Source organism: Elgaria multicarinata, chromosome 4 (assembly GCF_023053635.1).
Source record: "Elgaria multicarinata webbii isolate HBS135686 ecotype San Diego chromosome 4, rElgMul1.1.pri, whole genome shotgun sequence".
NCBI classification, from domain to species: Eukaryota; Metazoa; Chordata; class Lepidosauria; order Squamata; family Anguidae; genus Elgaria; species Elgaria multicarinata.
This window is the reverse complement of record NC_086174.1, coordinates 22,075,902-22,086,416: the sequence shown is the minus strand read 5'-3', so window position 1 is coordinate 22,086,416 and position 10,515 is coordinate 22,075,902. Positions and strand designations below refer to the sequence as shown.

Here is a 10,515-nt window from a genome sequence, read left to right as displayed (position 1 = left end):
GCAGGAACACGGAGAAAGGCAGAAATGGGACTGAGCAGACGCCTGTCTCTTGCATGCCCTCAAGTAATATACAGGGCACAAGGTGGCCACCACACAATTCACTTTTGTGGTTAATTTGGCCCTGAAAGGAAGAGGGAAGGACTGTGACTGGAAACAGTATTTTAAAACGTTGCAGTTATCTGGAAACAAGATACAGAGAAAGGCCATTTACTAAATAGCCTTGATTGGGGATTTACCCTTCCATTATCCTTTAAAACTGCCTAATAACAATGTTAAATAATTTGTACTGTGTGCTTATAGTGTTGGACTGTGTAGCATTTTCTTTCTTAAAAAAAAAAAGCATATGTAATCTACTATTATTAACATTTATATACCCATAACGAAAGCTCTCTGGGCGGTTTACAAAGATTAAACATTAAAAATCAATATACAATTTTTAAACCTATTATTCCTCGCATGTATCGTTTCTGTATTTTGTTAGTTTTCTTATTTGCAAATTAAAAAAATAATAATTAAAGAAGAAAGGCCATTTACTGATGGCAAGAGTGGGAGATCTTTTCAGCCCACATGCAGTGACTGCCCACGCCCACCTCTGCACACAGGGATGGAAAGTTAAAATCTCCCCTCCCCGCCTGCCGAGATGGGATTGTCGGGGTGGCCATTCCCTTGCCCCCCCCCCCCAGCGATTTCCTCCAAGGTTGTGGCTTCATCAGCAGTGTGGGGATAGTTGGGAGAGCCTTATGGTGTTCAATGGTAATAACCCCAATCAAGGCCATTCCAAACAGCAAGAGTGCTCTGAATGGCAGGACAGGCCTCCTCCAGTATTTAAATAAATATTAAAAAAATGTAGGGAATGAACTTTTAACTAAACTTTTATTTTTAAGGACGGGCAGCTCTTTGCATGGGGACAGGGCCTGCTCTTTAGCAAGCTTAGGAGCAAGAGTGGAAAATGGAACGGGCTGCCGGTCAGAAAGCTCCCAGAGAGCCATCTGCTGGCCCTTTTGCTCACCCATCTTCCGTTATGCGTTGTAGTGGAGCAAGGGAGGCTCTAGTTTTGTCCCGCAGGGTGCAGGAAAGGCATGCAGGAAAACGACTCACAGACCAGCGAAGCGGAAGGCACAGAGAAGGGCCCCTCTGTACCGGGGGTCTCCAACATAGTGCCTATGGTCATCGATGCACCAACACCTCCATTACGTATTACTCATCTGGCTCCCTGCCCCTCCTGGGTTTTACTTCATTTCTTAAGATTGTTTCAGTTATGTTTTTTTTAAACATGGCCAATTCTAGCTGCTTTTTGCCATTTTGCTTTAGAAAGCACCAAGAGGAACTGACACCAGTAATGGGAGGAAAGTCTCTGACCTGCAGAAGTAGGGACACAAGTAAGCTGAACTGCTCTAGAAGGTAGGTGAGACGCAGGGGTCGGAAAAACGGTGCCTATTCAACACCACAGTTCTCAGCAAGGCTCTGAACACCCTTGCGGAAGAGAAAGGCTGAAAACAAGCACAGGAGTTGGCATGAGGACTCAGAAATGATCCACATGTGAAGCGAGTGCATTGTTTCGAGCTTTGCAATCTGCACGCAGCCGATCACACTGCAGGTGGAAGGCCATGATTCCATCCAATAAAACTAAGCATCGAGATTGAACATGGCATCCCAAACATCAGAGATAACATCACACACGTTGCAGCACAGAGGCAGAAAGGAAATGCAAACTATGCAAAAAGAAGTACCTCTGTTTATTTACACTCTTTGCAGGACTTTGGAAAACAGGAAGCATGTTCACGGCAGCAACAGAGGGCAGGTGGTTTGGGGGAGGGAACATGGCAGACATCTGCAAACACTTCTCCTGACTAGAGCTGTGACAGGAATCGATCCACTAAAGGTGCGAAGGGGACTAAAAAGGGGAAATCTCACAACAAAAGCACAGTGCCCTTAATTACACTGGTAGAATCTTCACCCTCCTCTCCCTCCGAGCAAACTCAATGATCTGCATGATACGAGGAACAGCAGTACCGAGCCCACCTTCCAAGCAATGGACTTTGAAAGGTGTAACGAGTTAAAACCAGTGGGGCTAATCAGAGAGCGATCTGTTATCCTGTTATCGTGGGTTGGAAAGGAGATTTCCCACATGCTCAGGCCTTGTTCTCTTCTACTTCCTCCTAGCTTCCACCCCTTCCCCAGTTGTGTTTGGCAGATCAAAGCTGTAGAAGGGGGGTGGAAGCACACGAGCTGGGCTGACCAGGAAGCACCTCACACGCTCCTGCTGCCCAACCGCTTCCTCCAAATTCGCCCCAGGGCTGGCTGGGTTCTGCCTACCTTACACCCGCGAGGAGGCACACTAACACTGGTTGGCTCAAGTTCAAGCGACCATGAGTGCTGCCCGTCAGGAGCAGTTCCGCACCAGCCCTGCCAAATGCCAGAATCGCCACCCTGAAACTCCCGACGGGTAAAGCAATTCTCTGTGGCCCGAAGACAAGCTCGAAAGTCCACCTGAGGGAAGAGTGGGCGGTGGGCGCGACTCCGAAGAAGCTACAGTTCGTCCGCGCTGTGCAAAAGCGGAGCCACCTTCTGAACACCCTCCTCCTCCTCCTCGGCTCGACTGGGCGCCTCTTCGGCACTTAGCTTCGCATTCTGTCGTTCTTGCTCCGCCTCGTCCTTCTGGCTCTTTTGACTTTTGGGGGCCTTCTTGGCTTTGCCCTCCTTTTTCTTAGTCTTCTTGTGCCCTGAACTTGCCAGATCCCCTTTCTTGCCACTCCATTTCTCAGCCAGGCAGCCTGGAGAGATGAGAAGGAAGGAAAGGGCACCGCAAGAGAGGAGAGAGGGAGGAAGGAGAGAGAAAGGGCTGTCAGAAAGCGAACAGAAGAGAGACGGACTGGCCCCTCCCACTTCTGGCTCTGACTCCACCCACTGCTTGCATGAGGGCCCAGAAAGATTAACCTGGAGGGAAAGCGGCCCTCAACCAAAAAAAGATCCTAACCACCAGGCCTGTCACTCCCCTAAAAGAGAAACTCACTGGTGTCTTTTCCTTTCAAGACATGGTTTGCACAGAGGAACTGAGAAATGTCCTCTTCCTGATGGTTTCGATACCAGTCTTCAATCACATCTTCAAATTCCTCCACCATTACTTCACACTAGCGGGCGAAGACAGAGAAACAAGAAATCCTCCTTTAAGGAAAGGTGCAAACTCCAGAGAAATGCTCAGGTCACAGTAACGGCTCCCCAGCTTCCCTCACACCACATCCTACGCACGCTACTTCCAGCCACACGGGTAGGCGAAATACAAATGGCGCATGAGCGGACATCTGCTCACGCAATGGGAATTTCCCTTCTGCTGCGAATACACTCAATGGCCCAAATTTTATTGCATTCTCAACTGTATTATGTTGCCTTGTTGTTAAGGTGTCTTGAGGAGACTCAAGGACATTGGATAGCATCCAATGTTAGTCCTATGTAGAGAAGACCCATTGAAATGAATGATACCTAAGTTAGTCATTGTCCCATTCATTTCAATGGGTCTACTCTACCTAAGACTAATATTGGATACTACCCAATAATTTAAATAAAGTGTGTGTGTGTGGGGGGAAACACCTGGCATAGTATGTTGTCCCGCCCCCCCACTCAAACTGGGAGAAGCAGCGGGACGTTATGTAGGGTAAAGCAAATGGGTACAGGCATGCTCAATTTGCATAACGCATTTAGGTCGCAGAATTCAACCCCTGGTGGCACAAAATTTTGATTTTGCACAGGGAAAAATTAAGACTAGGCAACCAAGAAGGAGGCAAAGAATGGAAAGTCATTACAATGGGGGAAGAAAAGGACCATTGGACATGAACCGTCGCTTCGGCTATTGGGCGGTATAAAAATGTAATAAATAAATAAATAAAATTGGTGGTGGCAACGACGAAGCAGCACCTGTTTATTACACTTGGCTCCTACCTTTCTTTCTTGATGGAATTCAAGGCAGTTTACGTAGGATTCCTGGGTGGGGGTGGGGGGCAGTCTACCATCCAGGCACTGACCAGTCCCAGAGCTGCTCAGCTTCAGCATGGCTGCTGTGTCATGCACCTTCAGACCACGGCACATGAATCTGTTTGATGTGCCAGACTCTCCGCCCCCTTCTTCAACCTGGTGCCCTCCAAATGTTTTGGACATCAAAGCTCATCAACTTCAGCTAGCATGGCCAATGATCAGGAATGCCGGGAAGTGCCATTGAAAACATCCAGGAGGCATCAAGTTAGGGAAGGCTGGACTAGCTTGTGGAGGGCTCACTTTTTGAACAGGAGACCTGACAGCAAGGACGGAGCATCTGGGGCCATAACAACACACCCGTGTAACCAAATCCACGTGCCAGGCTAGCAGACCCACCAGGGCCTTCAGAAAAGCTGCAGTGTCATGAAGTGAATCCAAGCTCTGTACCTGTTTCTTCAGATCAGCCACTTCTGCAGACGTTTCGTTCCAGAGCTCATACGGGATGTCCATCACCACTTTGACCCCTTTGTGCACCAAGTTATGTAGAGTTTCAAATGTCTCAGACATGCCCTGAACCAAAGAGAAGATTAAGTTAAGTGCAACATTCGGGAAGAGCAGCACAGGCAAAAGAAAACGAAGAGCAAGGGTTACTCGTTCTGAATTCATCTACGGTCCCCTTGGACCTCAATGTGGAATGAGCTCCCTAAAGAGGTTCGCCTGGCACCTACACTATTATTATTATTTATTTATTTATTTATTTATATAGCACCATCAATGTACATGGTGCTGTACAGAGTAAAACAGTAAATAGCAAGACCCTGCCGCATGGGCTTACATTCTAATAAAATCATAATAAAACAATAAGGCGGGGAAGAGAATGCACCAAACAGGCACAGGGTAGGGTAAACAGGCACTGGGTAGGGTAAAACTAACAGTATAAAGTCAGAACAAAATCAAGTTTTAAAAGCTTTAGGAAAAAGAAAAGTTTTTAGCTGAGCTTTAAAAGCTGCGGTTGAACTTGTAGTTCTCAAATGTTCTGGAAGAGCGTTCCAGGCATAAGGGGCAGCAGAAGAAAATGGACGAAGCCGAGCAAGGGAAGTAGAGACCCTTGGGCAGGCGAGAAACATGGCATCAGAGGAGCGAAGAGCACGAGCGGGGCAATAGTGTGAGATGAGAGAGGAGAGATAGGAAGGAGCTAGACAGTGAAAAGCTTTGTAGGTCAACAAGAGAAGTTTATATTGGATTCTGAAGTGAATTGGAAGCCAATGAAGAGATTTCAGAAGTGGAGTAACATGGTCAGAGCGGCGAGCCAAGAAGATGATCTTAGCAGCAGAGTGGTGAACAGAAACCAACGGACTGATGTGAGAAGAAGGAAGGCCAGTGAGAAGAAGGTTGCAGTAGTCCAACCGAGAAATAACCAATGCATGAACAAGAGTCTTGGCAGAAGAGAGACAAAAATGATCGAATCCTGGCAATATTATACAGGAAAAAACGACAGGATTTAGCTACTGCCTTGTCAACTATGTTGGGAAGAATGTAGCTTGTTACAATAACCTATTTTGTTGGACATAACGTTGCCTGTGGAAATAACTTTGTCTGTTGGACACAATTCCCTGAATGTAACTGTTTAATACCCTCAATGTAACTGTTTGTGAAGGACAACAATATTACCTTAACTTGATTTGGAGCTTTAGACTTGTTTAAAATTTAAAATTGTTGATAAACTATATTTAGTTATCTTACATTCTTGACAAGCATAGAGTCATAGAGTAGTAGAGTTGGAAGGGACCTAAAAGGCCATCGAGTCCAACCCACTGCTCAGTGCAGGAATCTACCCTAAAGCATACCTGACAGATGGTTGTCCAGCTGCCTCTTGAGTACACTATACTCTTTTAGATGCCAGGTGAAGACTTTTTTATTTTCTCAGCATTTTAATGGTTAAGCAATTTAATTTTAACTTTGCTGTTTTAAATTTGTATTTTAAATCTGTATTAATTTCTGCATTGCTGCGTGGGTTAGCATCTTGTCTGAACACAGCACGTTTTCTGCAGGTTGGCTTGTTAATCATACAGCATGGTTTTCCTTGAACAAGCCACGTTGAGAACCCATGGCTTGTTGTTGTGTTGCTCAGGGTGGTTAAAAAGCCACCCTGCAGAAAAAGCACTGCGTTCAGACTACACAATAACCCACCCTGCGGAAAAAGCACTGCATTCAGACATGATAACTCATGGTACGACAACAACCCGCACAGGATGGGTTAGCGTGTTGTGTGAACCCAGCCATTACAAACCTTTGCAAATCGGTTGCTTCCTGTTCTCTCTTTATGCAGGTTGTACTCCAAAAGCCTCTTGCAGATGTTTTCAGTCACTTCAATTAGACGAATGTCCCTGAAGGCAGAGAAGGGTGTAAGGGAGCAGAAAGACATCTTTGTAAGTCTGTCCAGCAACACAACTAGGAAACAACAGCCGGAAAACGAAACCTCTTGGCAACAGACTTCACTCCTTTGGCAGAACGGGTCCAACAGTAGGGGGCGATTCACCCATTTGTCGCTTCCGAGATTCCTCTCCATCAATGCGATGAGACTTTGCTTTATACATCTTAGCACTTTGCGGGCAGGATCTAACACTGGGGCCTCCAACAGGATGCCTATGGGTTTGCTTGGCATCCCCAGGCTCTTTGACCCTTCTGCATTCTACATAGGTTCTTGAGCAAATTATTTTTCCTTTTGGTCTTACTAGCTTGCTTTCTGGGAAATGGGTGGTTTATGATTGGCCACACCCACCACGGCAGCCATTTTGTGAGACTTCCCATGGCAGACTCTCAAAATTCAAATGTGCCCACTGACTCAAAAAGGTTGGGATAATGAATCTGGAAAACAACTTTCCAATGGATGTTTCAAAAGTTCTCTCTCCACAGTATCAACCACCAGATAATTTAGAGAGCCAATCTCAACTGCATCTCAGGGATGAGTCATGTTACCATCTTCAGCCCCTTTTTTCAAGTGGCAACATCAACCTGGTTTTGCCACATGGTTCAACATACAGCTTCCTTATACTGAGTCAGACCATTGGTCTATCTAGTCCAACATTGCCAACAATGACTGGCAATGGCTCTCCAAGGTTTCAGGCAGGATTCTTTCTTAGCCCTATGTGGAGATACTGGGGATTGAACCAGGGACCTTCTGCATGCAAAGCATGTGCTCTACCACTGAGTTACAACCCTTCCCCCAACTTCAAGAAATAGTGAACAATTTTTTTAAAAAGAAAATCTTTCCCCCACCACCACCATTGCTGGTTTATTTGTAGTACATTTATTTTAAAAGTGTAAAGTTGTTCAAGTCGCAAAGGAAATGGGCAACCATATTTTTATCCAATCATTCTCAGATGACTAGCCTCCATGGTGACACAGGATTTGCACTAGTTTGAAAATACTAGCTTCTCTGAGCCCTACCGAAGACACCTTAAAACAAAAAAGCCTTAACCATCATGGTTTAAGGTTTCTTCTGAACAGGGACACTGTAACCATGAGGAAACACCAAGCAAACTCCAGTGGGAGCTGGGCATACCTAAGTATAGGACCAAAGTATTTAACAATGAGACTGAGGTGTGCCAACTTAAACCAAAATTCACTGTTATTCTGCCTGCATGTTGGGCATTGTGCAGAGTGTATGCTGCCCAATGAACTGCGGTTTTGTGAACCGCCCAGAGAGCTCCGGCTATTGGGCGGTATAGAAATGTAATAAATAAATAAATAAATAAATAAATAAAATGAAGAGCAGACATATATGAGGAATAATATGCCCAGTGCCAAATTGAATCTCCCCAGGTGGAGTCTCTTTCCACAAGACAGATGGATGTCGAAGATTAAGTGGCAAAGGCTTGTAACAGATGAATCACATTGAACAGAAGGAAAAGACAAGATGGATTCTACTTGGGCAAGAGCTGTTAGCAAGGCCCTCTCCATCAGCATCAAAGAAAGAGGAGAGTTAGCAAGGGACCAACTGCCATTTGCTCCTCCCCTACCTCCTCCTGATTGAAACAGCAGAAATCCAATTTTTATCTGATTTTTTGTTTTGTAAACTGCCTTGAGGGCTTCTGACGTCAAATGGTGGGGTACAAATACTCTGAATAAATAAGAAACTTTTCCCTTGCAGCAGGAATAAGGTGACAGGCAGCTTCTGGAGTGTTCATACAGGGCAGTTTTCTCCAACCTGGTGCCATCCGGATGTGTTGGACTGCAGTTCCCATCAGCCCCAGCAAGCACAGCTAATGGGCAGGAAGATTGGGAATTGTAGACCAAAACTTCTGGAGGGCATCAGATTGTTGAAGGCTAGTACAGGGGAACATGTTTTATAAACCGGCTTACTATAAAAAGATTCAGGTAACACCACTTCTTTGGAATTACGTCCTCACTGGGATACTGCAATAACGTACAAGATAAAAATGGTGATCTCCACTGGCCTATCAACTTACGATTTCGTGTACTTGATTTTGGACCCTTTGCCATCCAAAAAGCCATACTTCGTGTCAATCACCTCCTTGGTCTTGCCAGTTTCATCGAAAGCGGATTTGAGTTCCAAAGCCACATACTTGCACACTAAAGATGGCAAGACACAGAACTGTTAGTAAGCACTGATAAATTTTAATTGCTGATCAGAAGGTAGGTAGACTGGGTTTTTTTTAAGTGCAGGCTACGTTGTACCAAAGGCTGGTGTAGATTAATGGCGATTTTAAGTTATTCCATACATTAAGGGTACAACCCTATGCATGTTTAGACAGAAAAGAGTCCTACAACTCCTATCATTCCCCAGCCATGAGTTGCAGGGCTTTTTTCTAGGTATTTTTTTTTTTTTGGTGGTGGTGGTGGAGATTACTGAGAAACTGGGAATCTTAATCTCATGTTTCCTCCAAGGACCTCAGTCTGGGATACATGGTCTATGTCCTTCTGCTCCCTATCAATGCACACCCATCCAGTCAAAGTCCAATACACATACAGGGTTTCACTAAACCTCTGTTACAACTACTGGCTTATATTTTTCTCTGTTCCTCTTTTCTTATTTCATGTACTCATCTAGTTCCATTTTTAGTGACAGCTTGTTTTTCACATCCTTTTTTCACTTTTAAGTTATTACGAAAGCCTTACACGATAGGTGGCCCTGCCGCTTTCAAAAAGATATCCAGTTTGTGAACAGCCATCACTACACAGTTCACTGTGCTAGAGAACTTTTGATATAAAGTAGCATAGAAGTGTTGTATGTGTATATATCCCCAGATTAAGGGTGCTTCCAAACATGGCTTTTATTGTGCCATCCCTCTGCCTCATTCACATAATTTTATGGGGCATCCTGACAAAAAACAAGGTTCTGTCAGCCTCCCCACCTCCTATATCCCACCTTTTTTGTAGCATTTTACCTGATGAAAAGATCCAAAAGCTTGCACCTTTTTTGGGTGATCGTTTAATTGGCCTAATAAAGGTATTTATACTACCGGTATATGGATTTTGGAATATCATCACCCTCAACATTGTATTTTTACAAGCCTCTCTAGGAATATTTTACATTACATTTATATCCTGACTTTTTTAGTCTTGTAAGGAACCGGGGTGGCTTACATGGGCCCTTTCTACACTTAAGGATTATCCCAAGAAAATGGAGGGATCATCCCTGCCTGCTTCTGGGATCCCCTGTGTGTCTTTTGGATGCACAGGGATGATCCTGGAATAAAGGGCTGGTGTAGACATGCCCATAGTCCTCCTCCTTTCCATTTAATCCTCAACACAACCCTATGGAATGGAGTAAATTAAGCTGAAAGACAGTGACCAGCTCAAAGTCACCCAGTGAGTTTTATGGCTGAGTGGGGACTAGAACCCAGATCTCCCAAGACCCAGTCCATTACTCTAACCACTACACCACACAACAATACTTAGAACATCAACTCGGCTAGAAGCCATTTTCTATGGCTAGTCCTTTATTTTAGGCTAGTATCCATCTCCCCATCCTAAGGCAACAGACCTCAGCACCCAGACCCTCCCGTTCCCCCCACTGCCCCCGCCCGCCGGCCCCGCTCTCACCTTCGCATTTGCTGGGCAGCTTGACCCAATCGCCTTCTTCGGCGACGGCCCCAGCCAGCCCGGGGTCCGGGGCGAGCAACAGGGCCAGCCAGAGCGCAGCGAGGGGGCCCCAGGAAGCCATGGGGGGGGCGGCGCCGGAGGCTGCCACGCCGCGAGAGCCCCCAACGCGCACTCACCCACACTTCCTCTCGCCCGGCGCTTCCGGGAACCCCCTCTCTCTCCGAGGGTAACTATGACAACCAGACATGTCGCCCTATCGCAGCCGGGAGCGTGGCACGCTCAGGCCAACGGGGAGGCAGGAGGCTCCGGTCCCTTCCGTTGCCGGCCAATCAGAGATTCACAGAGTCCTCCCGATTCTCCAATCAGAAGCGCTGAAACCTTTTTTCCATCGCCCCCCCACACACATATCAGCCAATTGGAATGCTGCTCACGCTGTCTTGTGATTGGTGAGCCGGCCTGGTGTGCTCGCCCTATTCT

The 10,515-nt window shown here is 46.0% G+C and overlaps 1 protein-coding gene across 1 annotated transcript; it reads right to left on the bottom strand.

The window, feature by feature from the left end:
* Nucleotides 1–1,715: 1,715 nt before the first annotated feature.
* Nucleotides 1,716–10,262, bottom strand: CNPY3 (canopy FGF signaling regulator 3). The gene is made up of 6 exons (XM_063123933.1): nucleotides 10,039–10,262; nucleotides 8,442–8,565; nucleotides 6,260–6,356; nucleotides 4,417–4,539; nucleotides 3,014–3,131; nucleotides 1,716–2,774 (listed from the first exon to the last, which is right to left on the bottom strand). The coding sequence occupies exons 1-6, from the start codon at nucleotides 10,157–10,159 to the stop codon at nucleotides 2,530–2,532; spliced, it is 828 nt and encodes a 275-aa protein (XP_062980003.1). The 5' UTR covers nucleotides 10,160–10,262; the 3' UTR covers nucleotides 1,716–2,529.
* Between the last annotated feature and the right edge of the window lie 253 nt (nucleotides 10,263–10,515).